At 47.0% G+C, this 19,650-nt stretch overlaps 4 protein-coding genes across 4 annotated transcripts; 2 read left to right on the top strand and 2 right to left on the bottom strand.

The window, feature by feature from the left end:
• Positions 1-20: 20 nt before the first annotated feature.
• On the top strand, positions 21-4,695 carry txlna (taxilin alpha). Its single transcript, XM_003968996.3, has 11 exons — positions 21-152; positions 566-742; positions 956-1,198; positions 1,392-1,483; positions 1,618-1,788; positions 1,891-2,085; positions 2,171-2,290; positions 2,371-2,445; positions 2,529-2,621; positions 2,691-2,786; positions 2,871-4,695. Exons 2-11 carry the CDS (start codon positions 568-570, stop codon positions 3,192-3,194), a joined length of 1,584 nt encoding a protein of 527 aa, XP_003969045.2. The 5' UTR covers positions 21-152; positions 566-567; the 3' UTR covers positions 3,195-4,695.
• Positions 4,696-4,847: 152 nt separating this feature from the next.
• eif3i (eukaryotic translation initiation factor 3, subunit I) lies at positions 4,848-7,396 on the top strand. Its single transcript, XM_003968954.3, has 11 exons — positions 4,848-5,007; positions 5,375-5,467; positions 5,561-5,648; positions 5,765-5,830; positions 5,906-6,055; positions 6,164-6,291; positions 6,382-6,492; positions 6,576-6,665; positions 6,756-6,829; positions 6,904-6,996; positions 7,076-7,396. Exons 1-11 carry the CDS (start codon positions 5,005-5,007, stop codon positions 7,155-7,157), a joined length of 978 nt encoding a protein of 325 aa, XP_003969003.1. The 5' UTR covers positions 4,848-5,004; the 3' UTR covers positions 7,158-7,396.
• A 333-nt stretch (positions 7,397-7,729) lies between these two features.
• Positions 7,730-11,334, bottom strand: LOC101072042 (probable histone deacetylase 1-B). The gene is made up of 12 exons (XM_003968997.3): positions 11,180-11,334; positions 10,465-10,577; positions 10,242-10,359; positions 10,087-10,161; positions 9,837-9,975; positions 9,616-9,757; positions 9,437-9,529; positions 9,257-9,365; positions 8,802-9,182; positions 8,568-8,723; positions 8,434-8,479; positions 7,730-8,320 (listed from the first exon to the last, which is right to left on the bottom strand). The coding sequence occupies exons 1-12, from the start codon at positions 11,226-11,228 to the stop codon at positions 8,311-8,313; spliced, it is 1,431 nt and encodes a 476-aa protein (XP_003969046.2). The 5' UTR covers positions 11,229-11,334; the 3' UTR covers positions 7,730-8,310.
• A 1,494-nt stretch (positions 11,335-12,828) lies between these two features.
• On the bottom strand, positions 12,829-15,490 carry marcksl1b (MARCKS-like 1b). The gene is made up of 2 exons (XM_011609010.2): positions 15,178-15,490; positions 12,829-14,232 (listed from the first exon to the last, which is right to left on the bottom strand). The coding sequence occupies exons 1-2, from the start codon at positions 15,262-15,264 to the stop codon at positions 13,705-13,707; spliced, it is 615 nt and encodes a 204-aa protein (XP_011607312.2). The 5' UTR covers positions 15,265-15,490; the 3' UTR covers positions 12,829-13,704.
• Between the last annotated feature and the right edge of the window lie 4,160 nt (positions 15,491-19,650).

Here is a 19,650-nt window from a genome sequence, read left to right as displayed (position 1 = left end):
AAAGCCGCGTTAATCAGAAACGAAGAAGAAGAAGTTTTGAACGGAAGTGTTTTTTCTGGCTCACGCTGTCGAGAGAACCTGTAGTTCACAGTCGCACTAGCTATTTCCACAGTGAGTCTGGAAGTAAACAGTTCCAAAATATCTGAGACGAGGTAACGCATCTATGAGACAACCACATGTGTACTTTTAAGACATTTGCTGCCTTTATAAATGAGCGAGTGTTGACCAAGTGTCCGTCTTGCAAGCTGATTTAGCTCTATTTCGCTGTTAGCTTCAGTTAGCCTGTGCTAGCTTGCGATATATTGAAATGAAATCAAGGTGTAAAAGCGAAAGATTGGGAGGGCAGTGTACATCTTATAAGCTTAAATTCAAAGTGGACATATGTGCACACGTACATGCGGTGTGTTTGCCGCACATGGCAGGACGGATTTTCTAATCGAGTCATTAAGCTTCGGGTCTTACGGTCAAATGCTTCTGCGCAAGCTTCTGGAGTATTTTTATTAAGTGTAAAGTGTTGCCTCCGTATTTAGTCTATTTGTTGGATTGATTCATTTGTCCATATCAGACATGAAAAAACAAGACACAGAAGAGTCTGCCCCCCAGGACAGTGAAAATGCAACCCCTTCTACGACAGAGCTGCAGTCATCTGCAGCTGTGAAAGACAGCGAGAGTCCTGAAGCATCGGAGCCACAGATCCCACAGACAGACGCGCACTCTCAAAGTGACCAAGCCGTGAGTGAAGGTAAAAGTGCCAATTTGTAAAATGACATAGAGGATTTTGTGACTGTTACCCGAGAAATTAGTCGAGACCTGCAATACTTTGGCAAATCCTTGAAAAGCTCAAACATTCTGTAGTCTTCTATATATTATGTTCTGTCTGTTTGGGATTTTGCAGAATTCTTTTAGTTGCTCGAATGCCACAAAAACACTTTTTCATGAGCTCTACTGTGTCTAGTGGCAAAGGCAGAGCGGACTCGGCGTGATATGGCCGAGGAACTGAGTCGGCAGCTGGAGGACATCCTCAGCACCTACTGTCGGGAGAGTCTGTCAGACGACACCCTGCCCAATGGCCAGTCGCACAGCCCGGAATTCAATGGCGTGGCAGGGAACAAGCCAGGGGAGGGAAAAGCCGTTGGAGCAAATAGAGAGGAAAGGGAATCGAGGAAATCTCAGGAGAAAAAGAAAGTGAAGGGGCTGGGTAAGAAGCTGTCTTCCTCGTAAGAATTAAGTGTTAATGTGTTGCTGATGCCGAAACGGCAAGCTATGAAAAAGGCATGAGTAGTTCAACATCCACACCAATCAGTTCAAGCTACACTTGACCAGTGTCTATTTCAGTAGTCTTCATGCTGTCTGATGTGTCCTATCTCACGCTGTCTCCTGTCTCTATGCAGGTAAAGAAATCACTGTTCTCATGCAGACGCTGAATACTTTGAGCACCCCGGAGGAAAAACTGGCCGGCTTGTGTAAGAAGTATGCCGAACTGGTGAGCATTCCCCCCCCAAATTACCTACTTTGTGTTTACTGACGAATAAATCTGATAAAAACAATGAAGCATGATTCCTACGGAGTTATGAAGCATCTTAGTCAGTCAGTCTTTGGTCCTTTTCTGCATGGCAGTTGGAAGAGCACCGCAACACCCAGAAACAGATGCGAGCGCTGCAGAAGAAGCAGAACCAGCTGGTCCAGGACAAGGACAACCTCAGGAACGAGCACAGCAAGGCCATCCTGGCTCGCAGCAAGCTGGAGAGTCTGTGCAGAGAGCTGCAGAGACACAACCGTACACTCAAGGTACAAACTCCCCCTGGGCTGATTAATAGGTAATCAAACCCTGGTCTCACTGAGACTGTAGCTTCTAACTTTTTTTTTTTGTTTTTCTTTTTCCCTCCATAGGATGAAGGCGTGCAAAGAACGCGCCTGGAGGAGGAGAAAAGGAAAGAAGTCACAACCCATTTTCAGTCCACACTCAACGACATCCAGACTCAGATGGAGCAGCACAACGAGAGGAACGCCAGCCTCCGGCAAGAGAACGGCGAGTTGGCAGAAAAGCTGAAGAAGCTTTATGAGCAGTATAAACTGCGCGAGGAGGTGCGTGGGCTGTTAACACACCTGGCTTCGGCACATTACCACGTCTTTGCAAACCTTCCAGCAGATATTTGTGAATCCCTTCCAGCACATCGATAAAGTGGTCAAACAGAAAGACCTGCAGCAGCAGCTGGTGGACGCCAAACTGCACCAGGCCCAGGAGCTTCTGAAGGATTCAGAGGACCGCCACGACAGAGAGAAAGAATTTGTAATGAGCACTTCTGTACAGCGCAATTAAAGTGTTTGGAGTTGTACATTCACTTTTTATCGTTTCCTTTTCTGGTCCAGCTGCTGAAAGAAGCGGTGGAGTCTCAAAGGATGTGTGAACTGATGAAGCAGCAGGAAGTTCACCTCAAACAGCAGGTTTCTCCGCGTTTTTGGCGCTCAGTTGTACTTTAGGGTCATCAGACTCGCTGAACAAGGCAGCGCTTTTGCTTTTATTCCAGTTGTCGCTGTACACAGAGAAGTTTGAAGAGTTTCAGACGACATTGTCCAAGAGCAACGAGGTGTTCACCACCTTTAAACAGGAGATGGAGAAGGTGAGGGTGTGTGGAAGGGGGCACCTCTGTGTAATCTGTGCTCCATGTGACGGTTTTGTTTTGATCCAGATGACTAAGAAGATCAAGAAGCTGGAGAAGGAGACGGCCATGTATCGCTCGCGGTGGGAGAGCAGCAACAAAGCTCTTCTGGAGATGTCGGAGGAGGTGTGTTCTGCATGCCGTTGATTGATGTCTGCCCCCGCCAGGAAGGATGATAACTGAACTCGTCTCTGTCTCTTTCCTGTCCAGAAATCTGTGCAGGACCGTGAGTTTGAAGCCCTGCAGGGAAAAGTCCAGCGGCTGGAAAAGCTGCGGCGGGCGCTCAAAGTGGAGCGCAATGAACTCAACAAGAAGGTCCAGAGCCTGAGCAGCGAGGGCGCCGCAGAGACCCCCGTCTCTGACCGGGGGAGCGACTCCCCCTCTCCGCCACCCACGGACTCTTCGCTGGAACCCAGCGGCCACTCTGTCCCGGACACTGTCCCCTGCTCACAGTCCTGCCACAGTGAAGAGCAGCTGGACAAAGAGACGCTACTCCAAGGGGCAGCGGGTCCGCCCGTCTCCACACCGGAATGAAGAGGGTTCCCTCTTCCCTCCAGCGCCACACCACCAGCCAGCAAGATCCTTTTCCTCTGCTAGATGAAGCGCGTTGTCCTCACATGCTCTGCAGGCCATCGAAGATGATTGTGCCTCATCTGTTAGTACATTACATGCACACTATAATTCAGTTGTTGCTGATACTGGGTCGACAGCTATTTACTTTCCCTACATTTAAGGCAGTCTCCGTGATCCATGTAATTAAACTTTGTGATCCGTGTAATTCGGTATATGAAAATTAACCCTTTTCCCATCCTGTGTACTTTAAAATTCTCGGTTATTCGGTGCCACTTCATAATCCCAGTCTATCAAAGTCAGTCCCGTTTTAAACACTTGAGATAATTAACATAAACGCTCACGGTCTGAGTCAGCATCATTACCCGTGTGCACGTAAAGGCACAAACTAGCTACCTCTGTGTTGGTTAACCACATGCTCCATTTTTGTGAACGGCATCAAATGCAGAGCGTGTTGTGGGTTCCACAAGAGTGCCAGTAACGGAGAGGATGGAGGCAGAGAGCCAGATCAGAAAGGCTTAACGAGCAGTAACCTGCAGGTCGTTCTAGGAATCTAGGTAATATAGTATCGTTCTTTTATGCTATCTGTCAATCTAGGCCACAGTCCAGTTAAATAGAAGGATTAGAAATGCTACCAATTTCATGAATAAGATTCTGATGTGTGGAATTGTTCAGTTTCTTGGGATGTCACATTTCTTTTTAAAGTGTTTGATTTTTTCTTTTTGTATATGAAGCATATTCCCAGATTTTGATGTCTGTTTTGCAGAGCACTGCTATTAAACTGAATCCCTTTGTTAAAGCTAGAAATGGTTACAGTTGGGCACCTTTGCTTTTTGAGGGCGTTCGCTCTGATCCCTTATATAATCGGAACACTGTAACTTTGTATGTTGGCCTTCCTGCGGCCGAGCTGACTATGATTGTTTCCTCCCGGTCCTGGTATTTGCTGTAGCAGGTAATCAGGTTGTAACACAAGAATGTTCACGGAGCTCTATGCAACGCTTGCCTCTGGGTTTTATTCTGTGGCATTCTGAACTGACAAGCACTGCGCTGAGAATGTAAAACCATTATATCCACTGTCCCACACAAAAGCAATGTAACAGTTAACACGTCTCGCCACAGAACTCTATTTTTGCTGATCGTTTAACCACAAAAGTACAGTCCTTTTTTGTTCGATGTTGAATATTCCATGTTGTGTCTCTGTGATGCTCTTGAAACAGTGTGTTGACTCAGTCTGATAGGAATAAGGAGGGAAAGTTTGCTAAAATGTCTGAATTTCTGAATTATAGTTGAATCACAAAAATCTTTTATTCTTTCATACTTCTCAAGTTGTAGCATTGGTAACATCTTTAATGTGAATGTGGAGGTTCGTCGATCATAGGAAGGAACAAAGATGTTTCCTTTTTTTGCAGTACTTTCGTTTGGGCCTGTATATTTGGTTCCTTGTTAAATAAACAATACAGATAGACCCTCTAGCACCATTTATTACACATACGACTGAAAACTTAACCTGTCAGATTTAATAGAAGCATTAGGAGGCTGAAAATATAGTTTGTGGCCAAAACTATAATTAAAAATATGGTAAATTATATTTCATTGTAAATCGTGAGCAGTGTGTCGTTCTACCGCTAGAGGGCGCGCTAACGCCACCTTGTGTCTTGACAGCGGAAGTACTTCTTCCTTTTCCGTTGCGGCCCCGCGCTTGAAACACGAGTGTACATTGCTTATTTCTTTACAGGGGTATCGTGACTAAACTAAACTGATTTAGCTGATAAAAATGGTAAGTGATGTTTATGATTGCTGAAAACTATTAGCCACTGACTGTATCTTAGCCATAACAATGTTTTCTCCCCAGATTAGCTCAACTGTAATTTAGCAGAATTAGCCATAGTTAGCTTAGCTTTCAAATGAGCATAACATACATTTATCTGAAAGCATTTAGATAAGCCGTTGTCTGCTCTTTGGTTGTTCTGGACAAGTGTTTTTACATGAAGACAAATTATCCTTTCATTCCCAAAAGAAAAAAAAAGTGTTTTCCTTCGAATTCGGCAAATTTCAGCGGCGCACTACGTAGTTTTAGAACACAACGGGTGTCACGTCTAGTTTGGTGAAACGGTCCAGGTGGTGATGCAGATGTGTCTCCACAGAAACCCATCCTGCTCCAGGGCCATGAGAGGTCCATCACGCAAATAAAGTACAACAGAGAAGGAGACCTGCTGTTTTCTGTAGCTAAAGATACGGTAAGTAACGCTGCCGATGATGGTTTTCCATATGGGAAAAAAAGTCTGGGATGACACCAATTGATTTATTTCTTGTGCTGTCTACCCCTGAAGGTGGCCAATGTTTGGTACTCTGTCAATGGTGAAAGGCTTGGCACTTATAACGGACACACGGGAGCTGTTTGGTGTGTAGATTGTGACTGTATCCTTTGATAAAATACAACTGTGATTATGATTTGACCCTGAATGATTGAATACGTCTGTGCAAGATGTCTACAGTGGAGCTGGCTGGCCTTTCTTTAACATGTCTGCTCTCAGGGGACACTAAAAATGTGCTGACAGGGTCAGCAGACAACAGTTGTCGGCTTTGGGACTGTGAGACTGGTAAGTAAATTATACTGGGTTCTTCTAAGTTGAGTTATTTATTCACGTGCTCTCGATTTGTGTCCCGGTGTACAGGTAAACAGCTGGCCCTGCTCGAAACCAACTCGGCTGTCAGAACGTGCGGCTTCGATTTCAGCGGCAACATCATCATGTTCTCCACAGACAAGCAGATGGGTTACCAGTGCTTCCTGAACTTCTTTGACCTGAGGGATCCACAGCAAATCGGTACATATCCCAGCATGCAGATATCTGAAAATGATGAAACGAGCATGGCGATGTTGATTCTCCAAGATTGTCCAGCAACGTGTTTCAAGTCTGCTTCTCTTTCTGCAGAGGACAACCAGCCGTATCAGTCGCTACCCTGCAGCGAGCACAAGATTACCAGTGCTGTGTGGGGACCTCTGGGAGATTTTGTCATCGCCGGCCACGAGAATGGAGAGATCAACCAGTTCAGTGCCAAGGTTGGTTAAAAGATGGGGATGTTTTCTACTGGTTAAACATCCAGCAGACGTGGTTTGAGCCAACTGTCGTTGTCTCTGCCTTGTGGCCAGTCTGGAGAAATTCTGAAGAAGGTGAAGGAGCACAGCAGGCAGATCAACGACATCCAGACATCAGTGGATCTGACCATGTTCATCACCGCTTCCAAGGACAACACGGCCAAGGTTAGACCCCCCCCCCAGGTCCACGTTCGATGGCGTACGACTGGATTCGGACACGTTGTTTACCCGGTGCTTGATTTTCTTAGCTGTTTGACTCCAATTCTCTGGATCACATCAAGTCTTTTAAGACGGAGAGACCCGTCAACTCTGCCGCCATCTCCCCCATCATGGATCACGTAAGCCAAAACTTGCCTTGCATCGTATTTTAGCGCTGCCATTTACAACTTTGACCACAGAGTTGGAGGATTCATTCTCTTTTCGAACAGGTGGTGATGGGAGGCGGACAGGAGGCCATGGAAGTCACCACCACCTCCACGAGGATCGGAAAATTCGAGGCCAGGTAAGAGAAGCCCTGTATGATGCTGGTGTTTAATGCAGCGTTGGTGACGGTCAAGCACTTCTGACCGCTCTCAGGTTCTTCCACGCTGCCTATGAGGAGGAGTTCGGCAGGGTCAAAGGGCATTTCGGTCCCATCAACTGTGTCGCCTTCCACCCCGATGGCAAGAGGTCAGAGATCAGTCAACCCCCAGACACAACAGTGGGTTCGATAACTAATCTTTTCCTTCTTTTCCATCTCGTCGTGCAGTTACAGCAGCGGAGGAGAGGACGGATACGTACGGATTCATTACTTTGACCCACAGTACTTTGACTTTGAGCTGGAGGCGTAACCACGGAGACGGCAGCAGCGTCAAATACCCGACTCCTGTCAGGAGTAAAGGACTGAAACGTGCATCGGTCTGACCTTCTGATCCATCAGTGATTAAAAGAAACACTGCTTTTTTGGAAACTGCATTAGTTTAGAAAGAACCTGCAAATCTGTTCTAACTGGACTGTTGAACCATTTTGCCATTTAGTCCGAGGTCGTCGTCATTCCCTTTGAGCAGCGCAATAAAATTATTGATCACAATTGTGTGTGTGTGTGTGTGGATGCTGGTGGCTCAGGCTCTTAAGGGCCGAGCTGAGAAACAGAGGGTTCCTGGTTCGAGCCCCACACCAGGCAAAGCAGGGAAGGTGCCAGAACACCTCAGAGCATTGCCTAGGTACCCTTGAGCAAGGCACCAAACCCACAAATTCTCACATGGGGCCTTGGAATGAACTGGAAACCCAACCATGGGGGGACAACCCTCACCAACATGCACACCCCCCCATCATGACCACTAAAGGGATAAAGGGGACAAGACCACCATTAAGAAAATGAAGAGCATTTATTTTTCTATAACAAAGTTATAACACATTTCACAGGGAGAGAAACAAACGCAAAGAAAATGATCATTTTACAAGCTCATTCTACCTTTAACACACACTGGTACAAAATATTCCGCTGGCCTCCAGACCAACCTCTGGAAATGTTCACAATCTTTGATACAAAATAAAATGCAGGATGGAACAAAAATTCTTGATGGATACAGAGACGGGTTTAAAAAGAACTTCCCAAGCTGGGCCCAGGCCCTGTGGTATGTACATGCTGAGACATTTCAAACACGCATGCACAGGGACGACAGCGCATCAGTTTCATAAATTAAAAAAAATCCTTTTTACATGTCAACAGTTACCATAAGAGGAACAGCAACGACAGACCTGCTTCACACAACAGATGAGGATTTCTAGCTCTGCTTTTACACTAAAGCTCGGGGTTTGCCTTCAAAACGCCCCCCCGGGGTGAGATTATTGATGCCCTAGTGCAGAAAACGACACGAGCCGGGTTTGCTTAGAACAATAAATCCAATACAGAAGGTTCCAATAGTGGGGGGAGGGGGGGTTCAGCGGGGCTCGAGCTGAACCGTCCATTTGTTCCTGGCACAGACGTCGATCCTTCAGCCTTTATTTTGGTCTGAAACAAACACGAGGACATCAGATGATGAGGGGGTGTTGACCGATCGACGCTGCTCATAAAGCGTGAACACCCAGGAAGTCGTCCTGAACACGGAGGGAGCGTCCTCTTACCCTGAAGTGTCCATCTTCTCTTCCTCTTTTTCCTCCTCTTTCACTTCTATGGAGAAAAGGGTAAGAACAGCCTTTTAGTCTCATCCTTCAAATGGCTACAGAAGGAATCCCATTTTCAAAGGATCGAACCGTACCTTTCTTCTCCTCTCCTTCTTTCTCTTCCTCCTTCTTCACTCTCTTCACCTTCTTGTGGTTAGCAGAATTCCTGCGCCCCCCTCCTTGTCCCTCTGCCTCGTCCTCCGAGTCGGAGAACTCCTCGTCGCAAGCTATCCTCTTGTCGTGGGCTCGGACTGAAACGCAGAATCAAACCATCAACCTCAGCCTGACTCGTCTCCCATTTAAAGCAGGAAAAAACCCAGCTGACTTACTGGAGACGTGTTTGTCGGGGTCCTCCTCGTCCTCGTCCCCGCTGTCGGGGTGGGGGGCGTCCTCTGGGATGGCCTGCATCTGCACGCCTGGCGCGTGGGGCAACATGCGCAGGTTTTCGAACAGGCGCTGCTTGATCTTCTCCAGGTATTCGTTGGTGTTCTGGTTGGTCATGTTGGACGGGCTGATGTGCAGCTTGAAGTCGGGCCCGAAGTACTCGAAGTAATCGTTGTAGGGCAGCTCGTTGGGGATGGAGCAGTCCAAGGCCACGGCGGTCTCGTACGTCCAGCAGCGGGCCACGTTGCGGATGGTGTAGCCTCCGCCTCCGAGCATCAGCAGGGGCAGGTTGAAACTTTTCATGTACTCGACACATTTGCCGTGACCTAGCAAACACGTCCCGTTACTACAACAACATCCCATAAGAGGGTCGCTGGGTTCAAGAGTCACCCGTTGGTACCTTTAATGGTGAGGTTGAAGCAGCCCAGTCGGTCTCCAGAGAGAGAGTCAGCTCCACACTGGAGCACGATTGCACTTGGCTGGTACATCTCCATGACTTTAGCCATGACCTAGCAATCAAACGCACCCAAAGCTCAAAGATGCTCATTACTGACGTGACGTAATAGCTGAAAAGACTTACAGGTTTGAAGATGGCTTCATAGGACTCGTCGTCAATGCCGTCCCTGAGCGGGTAGTTCACAGCATAATACTTGCCCTTCCCGGCCCCGATGTCCTGCGCACATCAGAGGGTTCATCACACAACTGTAAACGTAAACGTGCGAAATGGCGACGATGATCTCAGGAGGCGAACAAACGCACCCTCAGGTCTCCGGTTCCGGGGAAGTATTCCCCGTACTTGTGAAAGGAAACAGTCATGACTCTGTCTGTGGTGTAGAAGGCCTCCTCCACCCCGTCACCGTGGTGGATGTCAATGTCGATGTACAACACCCTCTGGTGGTACCTGGGCAGGAATCAGAGACACCTCAGCAAAGAGCTCAGAAAGGAAGTGACCCACAGACCACCACCAAGCAGCAGCTTACTTGAGAAGCTCCAGGATGGCCAGGACGATGTCATTGACGTAGCAGAAGCCCGAGGCTTCCGACTTCTTGGCGTGATGGAGACCGCCGGCCCAGTTGATGGCGATGTCTGTCTGCTGCTTGTTCAATTTCACCGCGCCAGCTAGAGAGCAAAACGGCGATTTTAAGTGTCACGACTTCAGGAAAGATACAACCCGAGGTGGAGCGTCAGAATCAAAGAATGCGGGAAGGCGGCGCAGTTCAAGTATCATACCGACGGAGCCGCCCGTTGACAGCTGGCAAAACTCAAACAGACCATCAAACACCGGACAGTCTTCACCAACATTGACTGTGAGCAAAGGAGGGAGACAAAAGGGTTTAAAAAACAGAAAGAACGCGTCTGATGGAGGGGGGGGGGGCAACACCCACATCTCTGCATCTGTTTGCTGTACTCAGACATGTTGTCTGGACGGATGGATCTCAGGAACTTAATGTAGTCGTCACTGTGGTACTTGGTCATCTCTTCCCCGCTAGCTTTGTGTGGCCTCTGAAAACAGATTTTTTTTTTTTTTAAATAGACGTAAGATATTTGGTTATTCTTGACTACTGATGTCTGCGCATCAGCGGTGAGGTGCTGGGTGCCAGAACTCACGTAGATCTCCATTCTCCTGTAAAGTCCATAGTTGAGGAGGAGGTTGTGCGTCATGCGGATCCTGTGGGGTTTCATAGGATGGCCCTGGCCATAGTAGTAGTTCCCCACATCACCTTGGGAAAAAAGAAGAATGCACGCTGAACATCAAGGTTCCAACTCCATTTTCACCCTTTTTGATGAAGATTATGATTGGCTGTCTTTTTCGTTAATGTATATCCGCTTGCAGGAAAAACAAGGAATTAGACAATCATTTTGAGTCGCGGAAATTCAATATTTACTCGAAGCAAATGTCTGATTCTTCAAAGCTGCTTGAGTTAAGGCATAGCATCGTGATTAGCCTGTTAGCTTCGTGGCTAATCTGCTGCTGTGCTCCCTTAATGAGCAAATTAACCAGGGCACAAATCGCATCTTCCTTCAACGCTTACGGGACCCAGAAAACGTTCTCTGGTTGCTGCACAACCATTGATGTACACGGATGTTGCTAGATTACAATGCGTACACCATCTCGGGAGCATTGTAAATCATTTAATGTATACCTGCAACTCAATGAGCCTCGGCCGGTAGCTTGTCTAGCAGGTTAGCTAGCACGCTACTCCGGCTAGCTGGCTTTACCATTCAAAATGATCGCATGCAGCATCGGAAAGAAATATTCCTATCCACGCTTAACGGTGACTTTAGCCGGGGCTAAATAAACAAGAATATGCAGAATATTTACCGTCATAGTAATAGCAAACTTTTTTCTTTGTTCCTTGAGACAGCGCCATTTTCCACCAGCTTCCCCAAGTGTTTCGTACCCACCGGTTCCTCTCGAGCACCAAAGAGCTGCGCTCGTGTCAGCCAATCACAGATGCTGCACCGCCCGCCCGAGACACGCCGGTGTCACAATCCCAAGCTGAACTGGGTCTGCAGCCTCAACCAGACAATGTCTAGACTGGTACATTGACTGTGCGCGGATGAAAGACTGGCGGGACAGCAAAGATGGAGGGACTGGTGTTGAATGCAGCAATGCTCAGAATGCACAAAATATCCTCAATCGTTATCAATCTGAAATGAATGATTTATTGGCGTCGTGTGAGTAGTTTAGTACCCCCCTTCTATTACTTTAATATTGTTATTTTGAGCTATGTTAACGGTTCAGTTGGTGCACAATGGTGCGTTATGCAAATACATGCAGAGAGAACAGTCGTCCCAACCCGCTCCACGTCTGTGACAATACCGTGTAATTAATGCGTTGCTATGCTCTAAAATGACCACCAGGTGTCAGTGTAAGCTCACCTGTTTGAGTAGAACCTTGGATTCTGCTGCTGAATAAGAAAAGCTGCATCCCTGAAATTATTATCTATCTAATGTGTAATATGCTGCGCAAACAAAACACCGGGAATGTAGAGAGGGTTGAGTCCTTGTGGAGAAGCGATTAATATTTATCACCATAAACCACCAAATATGAGAAATCAAGCAAGCTGCTGATTGCTGTTCAGTCACAAGTAGAAAACAAGGAGGGGGGGGGTGACCTTATCACATGGTTTGACAGCCAGAGTTTTATTAATATGGAGCCATAGCCTTGTTAAATAATTCATTAACTGGGCTGGGTCGGGCCGGAATGTAGCTCAAAATGGACTGATGTGCTCAGCCGGCTGTGCTCACCTGCCTCCCTCAAAAGGGGGAAACTCAGGTCGGGAGGCTAATAAAAGGTCACGGGTCATCGAAGCTCACAGAGCAGCAATGGGACATTCAATTACCTCCAGACCAGTGAGCCACAAACATGCCCGTCCTTCGCAGAGCCACCTAAGTTCCGAGAGGCCACCGCTCGAATGAGGCGACGCCAAATCGTCCACTTTTGTCGCCAGATCGCTGCTTTTATCTGGTCTTTTCAGTGTTTCCTGGAAGCCGGAGCGGAACGTGTGCCAGTTTTCAGCCCTCGTGATCCTTTATTATTCCGACTGTGTAATATTCACCCGTCGAGGGAAATCTTTCTCGTGCATTTACTCATTCTCTCATCTAAATAGCTTGCTTGTCAGCAATCAGGATTTGGATTTATCTCACTGTAACCTTGGAGTGGAAGGTGATGTCAGAGTCAAGGATTATAGTTATTACACAAACTTCAGGATGGAGGAGTTAGCACACAGGAACCCCATTAGAGTCATCAATCCTCGAGCTTTTGTCCACATTGGCTGCCTTATCAGCCCAATAAAATGGGGTTTCCATCATTAGTTCCTATATCTGGTGCTGCATTTGTGCTTTATTATTGTCCATTTATATGCAGATTAAATATAGAATATCTTGTGTCTCGATCGGCGTCATTAAAGGAACCTAAATTGTCTTTTCCTGTGGTGCGATGCAGGATGTAAATGACCATCGACGCACTTTAACGGGCAGGTAACCAACATTTATTTACCATGATCAATTTTACAATAAAACCAGTAACATCTGTCAACATTAGCAAAATAAAGAACAGAAATCAGTCCAATGTATTTACAGAGACAAAGCAGATTCAGGCTCACACACAACAGATAAACAACTCTGCTTCATATCAAACCGCAACAGTGAACATAGCAAGCTGAAGTGTTGTTTTTTTTCTTCATAGTAAGGTAAAAATCAAAGTCGTCTATTCTTTTTTTTCTCCTTTAAACAAACAAGTAATATCTTCTCTGAATCTTTAAGATGGTTCTCTATAATACACCACAAAATACTTCAAATTTGGGTTAAAATATAGCAATGTAAAAACCTGGCGAGTCTTTTTTTTTGTAATTTTCTGATTTCTTCTTCTTTTTTTTAGTATTAGACAGTCATTTGGAGTGGTGGTGGTGTCCCCGTATCTTCGCTCCTTCACCAAGGAGGCATCTCAATTGGTCGATCTTCAAGGAAAAGATGCCTCGGCTCCACCCCCCCCCCCCCCCTTTCATCCATCTACACGTCGTGGGGTTTTTAGCTCACTTTCTAAGCCTTTGGAAATCCGTCTTCCACACATGGCGACAAGCTCACAGCCTCAAACTCAGTCCGGGTCCAGACGTCAAGCAGTAACCAGGGAAGTGATCTAGTGAATCTAGTCTGTCGTCTTGTTATCATGACGAAAAGTGGCACGTCAAAAGGAGTCTCTCACATACATGTGTATATATTTACATATACATATATCCATATACATATGTATACATATACACATATATATATAAATATATATATATATCCTTAAATTTATCTCTCTCTCTTGAAAAACAGTTCAGCCAGTTCATTCAGGAACAATCACTCTTTATTTTCAGAGGAGGCAGGGGTCGAGCTGCTCTCCTCTGTTGGTTTCGTGGCCTCGGGGGCCGGAGCAGCTGCCTCTTTGGCCTCCTCCTTGGGGGGCTCCTCTTTAGCAGCCCCCTCCTCTGCCTTTGGGGCTTCAGCGGCAGCTTCTTCCTTCACCTCCTCCTCCTTCTCCTCCGCAGGGGCAGCGGCCCCGTTCTCGGCGGGCTTCTCCTCGGCGGGCGCAGCCGCCGCCTCCTCCTTCACCGCCTCGCTGCTCTTCTTGCTCTTCTTCAGATTCAGCTTGAAGTTGAAGGACTTCTTCAGGGAGAACTTCTTCTTCTTCTTCTTCGGGGTCTCCTTGGCGGCGGCCTCGCCCTCGGGTTTGGCCGCCTCTCCGTCGGCAGCTGGCGCCGGCTCGATGGCGTCGCCGCCCGCTCCGGCTTCGGGCTCCTTGGCCGCCTCGGCTGAGCCATTGGTGGCGGCGGCCTCTCCGTCGGGCTTTGTAGAGACGTCGCCATTGGTTTTCACGTGCCCGTTCTCCTGAAAAACACAATATTTAACCAGTCAGTTGTGCATCAGAAACCATGTTAAATGTGACACTCTCGGTCCACTTCTGTAAGACGGGATGGACACCCGTCGACCCGACTTGATTCCTCTGTCAGAGCATCGTCGTGCTCATCAATTAATCACCGTGTCTCCGGGCTCAGAGGCGACGCCTTGTCGTACCCTAATCAGCCGATAGGCGGCGGTAGCGCCTCACAGAGCCGCCCGGGTACCAGACAGACATCAGCTCAACAAAGACAAGACGGAGCCTCATCGATGGAGGAAAACACCTTCAGTTCATCTTTGCAGCCCATCAAACTGCAATTTAAAATTCAAATACATGAAGCAACACAACAAAAAACTAAAAAAAAAAATCTTTATATTTCAGTTACTTTATAGCAATCGATAATGTAAAAAAAAATATCTATGGTCTCATTCATGGGTTAAATAAATGACGAAAACGGTCCTAAAGATTTGTGAGTTTGTGTAAAAAAAAAAAAGGGGGGGGGGGGGAGTTAAAGGGTGTAAAACTAGCTGGAAGAAGACAGGCGGTCTTATTTTAAGCAGAAAAGCGGAGCAGACTGCGTACGTGCGCTCCAGCAGCCCCCATCCCCCTTTTCAGACTGGGACTTTCAGACGCGTTGTGCGGATTTTGGATGAGATCTCCGCCACAAAAGCGCTCTCGGGGGAAATGTTGGCACCATTTGCGAGCTGGTTAAAATATTCCCTGCGTCTCTGTGACCAAGTCATCGAGGAGGAGGCAGCGATGCTGAAAAAAAAGCCCCACCTAACTTGCCCCAAAATGTCGTCACATTCCGATCATTAGGAATTCAGCGTCAAATAAAATGGACAGAAATCAAGTTTTTGGGTGAGAAATCAAACTTCCACCAAAGCCAACGTCACTCTTTGATAGAAAAGCATTAATGAAGTGGGTGCACCTACCTGTCCGTTGGTTTTGACAGCTGCAGCATCAGCGGCGGCGGCGTTCCCCTCCGCGGCCACATCTCCTTTGGATGCCTGGGAGCCCATTGTCTTCGATCAGTTTGCGCGTCTCGTAAAGCAAAGGAAAAAGAAAAACTAAAAAAGAGCGGCTTCGGCTTAATCCAACCCCAGGGCGAGTTACGTATCCTTCGCTGGAGCGAGGAAAAATGTTGGCTTTTTCTGGAAAAGGCAGCAAAGTCCCCTCGGCTGTTCCGACAATCGGACTAGACACCCCGGTAGAGAGAGACCCTCTAAACTGAACACCGGTTGAGCGCAGCCCTTCAACATTCAGCAGGTCGGTGGCACCGCCCATGGGCGGGCCGAACGTAACTCTGTCCAATCACTGCACAGTCTAAAAACAAGTCTGGCGCGCCTGGACCAATCAGCAGTTTCTCTCTAATTGTCCCCGCCCCTAGAGGACACCAAGCAAAGGAATCGATTCAATTCCAAGAAATACTGGATTTAACATACTTTTAAATAGAAAACATCTCGGATTTTTTTGTTTTTGTTTTTAGCACTTTTTCTATTCTAAGTTTAAGGAAGCAACAGGCTTCAAAATAATAGTCAAATTCTCACTTACAAACACCTGTATGTGCTCAATAAAAGCATGGTCAGTTAGAAACTCAGGACGGGGTGAGCCTCATTGTAACACACTTGATTGTATAGAAGTTACAAAGCAAAGCAACTATATAGTTGTATTTGTGTACATCTACAAGACGAACATAATGCCTTCCAATCCAGATAAAGAGTGCCTTTACTCTGACAGAAAAAAGAAAAAAGGCTCTTCCAATCTATTGAGAAAACTCCCAATATCTGAAACCACCCTTATTAATATGCATTTCAGATGACTTACTGTATCTCTCTCACTTTGGGGAAAGATGAAACACTTTCTGTTTCAGCAGTTTCACTATTAAATATTTCTTAAGCAATCAGGGATTGTTCTGGAGTAACATGCTTTTGGTTTCAGTATTACTGTAAGCGATTCAGCACTTTAGTGCTTCAGTAGAAAGTTACCTCTGGTATATGGTTCAACAGACCAGCCCGTAATCACCGTATGCTTAAAATTTAGGCTTTTTATACTTGCTGGCTTTGCTACCTTTTCTACTGGCTAACTTTTATTGGCTGTGGCATCCATTTCACATGCCAATTATGTGAAGTTATTGAATTATAATAGTCCCATGGATGGAAATGCAGTGTGTGAGAGATGAAAGTGATAGTGTGATGAATCGAAATTTAGCACAGATTTTAATCAATGTCATACGTTCTCAACGGGCCTGACCTGAACATGCTGTAGTGAAAGTAGTGCAACCCCGCTGAAGAGGCGTTATTGACCACTTCGTTTCTGCAGAGGCCAAATCAAGATTTGTGGATTATGTGGAGGTAAAAAACAAAATGGACAATATTCGTGTCATCGGACGGTGAATCACGGTTAAATCCATTGTTCAGTGTTGTGCGTATATACACACACACACACACACTTGGTAAAGGAACTGGGGAAACAAGATCAGCAAATCACGCTGTCTCCTCATGGCTCCATGACTGGACGTGTTGTTCACTTCCGCTTGTCAACAACATACCAGCGGCAAAATATGTCAGTGTGATGATCATGCACATTCCACCTGATCGTTTTCTCCCACACACATTCTTCACAACGGCTGTTTATGCTATGCAAAATCAGTTTCGCAAGAAAAAGACTTCAGTGTTCAGGGGGCCCACAAATGATCTTCAACGCGACCAATCAGCGTAATTGATTCTGCAAGACCCGGCGACATCGGAATGCGTGTCTGCAGTCCACGTTGATGCCAAATCCGACACTACGCCGCATAAACGGGTACATCTACGTCGCATGTCCGCACAAACAGAAGTCGCTCTGTTGCCCTGTAACATGCCGAGCTTCTTCTAATTAACATCAAGCGACCGATTCAAAGGCACACATGTGGAAAAGAATCATACAAACACCATCGAGATGAAAGGAGCGCTTTGTGAGAGCATTGCTTATTACGTTAGGAGGAGACAGCATATCTCTACAGTTAATCTGTTAAACTTTAGCTATGCTTAGAGGTCAACAAGTTCCTGCTTTGGACTCCTGCCCTTGAGCAACTACATACACGAGTCAAGGATAATGCTTGACTGCCTTCCTGGTTCATATTGGTAGAAGGGGTGAGACAGGTGGTGATATTGCTCCTTCTCTGCACCATGGTATTGGATCCTTTGGTCAGTCCATTACCTCAGGGATCAATAAGCACCCCCCACCACCACCACAGAAGCTACAGCACAGCTACAACCTCTTTGCCCCCAGGTCCAGCTTCTTGTGGGGTGCTTCCACCAGCATCCACCTAGTTTTTAGCGTTCCATCAGGTGATATGTGGCGTCAACAGACTGCAGGGCTGCTGATGGGCAGGGAGAGGCTGGAGGAGCCAGCCAACAGTTGGGCGACATGCAAGTCATCACCGTGGTCCAATGACAGGGTGCAGACATTTGTTTGGTGTGGCTGTCGATAGACATGGACGTCACGACTCTTCCTGTGACAATCCACCCAAGTTGAGGTGCTTCTCACTAAGGGGAAAATGACTGAAACTGAGCCAAGTCCATGTGGAAATGTGGTATTGATGGATCAACAGGGGCAGGAACAGCTCCAAAGACTCAGCAAATCAACAATAATGTAACTCGACCTACACGTGAACAAGAATCTGGCTGTCAGATTTGATGGTGCTCAATGTGGTTGCTTTATCACAGATGCTACAGCAATGAGGCACTTTGCTATTGTTAGTCACCACTGTGGACAAAGGTGATGTTCCCACACATGTTAAAGAACATCCTCTTTGAACTGAAATGCAAACCACAGGCCGTGTGCACAAGTCCATTCCATAGATCATCAAAGACATGTTCTGAGCTCTGAGGTTTGCCAGTGGGTTCATAGCAGCAGTCACACCGAGAGGACAACCTTTCTCACACACGTATCACGCTGTATCTATCCAGCCGGCCTTGTAAGTGTCATAATAATGTGTCCACTGTGTACCGTGGAATGCCTGGCACGCCGGCCCCCCCGTCCTCCAGCCATCTTCCCTTGTGAATAGAGCTTTTTTTTTCGCCCAGCCTGAGGTAGCTCAGCGCTCGGGGAAAGAAGGCATCATGGTTACGCATATGTAACGGCATCAAGCTCCTCTTTCTCTGTCTTCTAAGAAGAGGGAAGTCGGAGTGGAAGGCAATGACGAAGTCCAGGCTCATCGTCCCCCTCATCGCCGCACCTGACACCCGTCGCCCGGCGTAATGGGCGTCTGCCCATGTTTGCACATGTGTATTCCGTGTGTCATGTGCATATAAGGGAAGCATTGTCTGGGGACCAGCGAGAGCCGAGGAGCGCGAGGCACAAAGAAGCGATGTTTCACACACAACATGCAGCCTCACATACACACGCGCACGTACGCACGCACGCAGACTGCGAGGAGTACATCAGCTGTGACAGAGTTCGTATAGACACCTCCCCTTGCAGGATTGGAATGCAAGGGGAGGTGAAAAGAGGAAGTGGTGGGTTGAGGCGGCCGTTAATGCACTGGATAAGAGAGTGGTGAGGAGCAAATAGAAAGTCTGGGTGATATACTAAGTCAGGTGAAGCGTGGCTGTGGAATGGCACGCAGGGATGTCAACAGAAAATATTGACCATCACACGCGCAAACGTGCATGAGATAATGATTGCATGTAAGGACAAGCGGAGGAGAAAAGAGGGGTCATATTTGAGGTAGACCACAGAGCAAACACTGCCTGAGTGGAAACATTGCTCACATTTCTTTGAGGGGGGGGGGGGGGGGGGGGGGGGGGGGGGGGGGGGGGGGGGGGGGGGGTCATGAAATTTGTGTCTATTCTGTTATTCACAACTAATGTTTTTCTCAGACCTGTTTAAACGGAGTCAAACTGAAACTAAAGATGTCACTTTTAGGACTTTAGATGTCCCATCGTAGACAGTGCTTTCAAAGACTACACCTTCTTTCAGTGGGGAACTCCCCAAGGGCCCATTTAAAATCCCCCTCAGTTAAACTAGTAATTCTTCAAACAAGGAAGCCAATCATAATTTTTTATCTTTACTTCAGCTGGGGAAGTGCTGGTACTTTCCAGCCTAACAGCATTCTCATTGTAAACAAGGAGGTGGGAAACCCTAAAGATAACTGATGTCAATCAGTTGGACATTCCAGGTGTTGTTGTTTTAGGCCTTCAATCACGGAATATTGTGAATAAAGTGAATAAGAAATCATTTTAATTAAACGTGCCTTCCCAGTTACGTCCCTTCTCACAGATCCTTCTAAGAACTTCTCAAATTAGTGCACGTCTGATGAGACCGGTCATTCTCTGTCACAACTTGCTTACAGCTCAGCCTCAGGGGGTAGCATCAGCTGACCCCCCACACACTGACTCAGACTTCTAACGCCACCCTTTCAA

The sequence above is a fragment of the Takifugu rubripes genome, chromosome 12, assembly GCF_901000725.2.
Source record: "Takifugu rubripes chromosome 12, fTakRub1.2, whole genome shotgun sequence".
NCBI classification, from domain to species: domain Eukaryota; kingdom Metazoa; phylum Chordata; class Actinopteri; order Tetraodontiformes; family Tetraodontidae; genus Takifugu; species Takifugu rubripes.
Note: the sequence above shows the minus strand (reverse complement) of the source record. Positions and strands in the feature narration are given on the sequence as shown.

What these genes read in the sequence shown, in the direction of transcription:
- txlna (XM_003968996.3), top strand. Translation starts at nt 568, where the DNA reads ATGAAAAAACAAGACACAGAAGAGTCTGCCCCCCAGGACAGTGAAAAT. An exon ending in GACACAACCGTACACTCAAG is followed by an intron (nt 1,789 to 1,890) that starts GTACAAACTCCC and finishes TTCCCTCCATAG; the next exon opens with GATGAAGGCGTGCAAAGAAC. An exon ending in TTAAACAGGAGATGGAGAAG is followed by an intron (nt 2,622 to 2,690) that starts GTGAGGGTGTGT and finishes GTTTTGATCCAG; the next exon opens with ATGACTAAGAAGATCAAGAA.
- LOC101072042 (XM_003968997.3), bottom strand. Translation starts at nt 11,228, where the DNA reads ATGGCGCTGTCTCAAGGAACAAAGAAAAAAGTTTGCTATTACTATGAC. An exon ending in ACAGGAGAATGGAGATCTAC is followed by an intron (nt 10,360 to 10,464) that starts GTGAGTTCTGGC and finishes ATCTGTTTTCAG; the next exon opens with AGGCCACACAAAGCTAGCGG. An exon ending in ATGAAGCCATCTTCAAACCT is followed by an intron (nt 9,366 to 9,436) that starts GTAAGTCTTTTC and finishes TTTGATTGCTAG; the next exon opens with GTCATGGCTAAAGTCATGGA.
- eif3i (XM_003968954.3), top strand. An exon ending in GAGGGATCCACAGCAAATCG is followed by an intron (nt 6,056 to 6,163) that starts GTACATATCCCA and finishes CTCTTTCTGCAG; the next exon opens with AGGACAACCAGCCGTATCAG. An exon ending in TCAACCAGTTCAGTGCCAAG is followed by an intron (nt 6,292 to 6,381) that starts GTTGGTTAAAAG and finishes CCTTGTGGCCAG; the next exon opens with TCTGGAGAAATTCTGAAGAA.
- marcksl1b (XM_011609010.2), bottom strand. Translation starts at nt 15,264, where the DNA reads ATGGGCTCCCAGGCATCCAAAGGAGATGTGGCCGCGGAGGGGAACGCC. An exon ending in CTGTCAAAACCAACGGACAG is followed by an intron (nt 14,233 to 15,177) that starts GTAGGTGCACCC and finishes TGTGTTTTTCAG; the next exon opens with GAGAACGGGCACGTGAAAAC.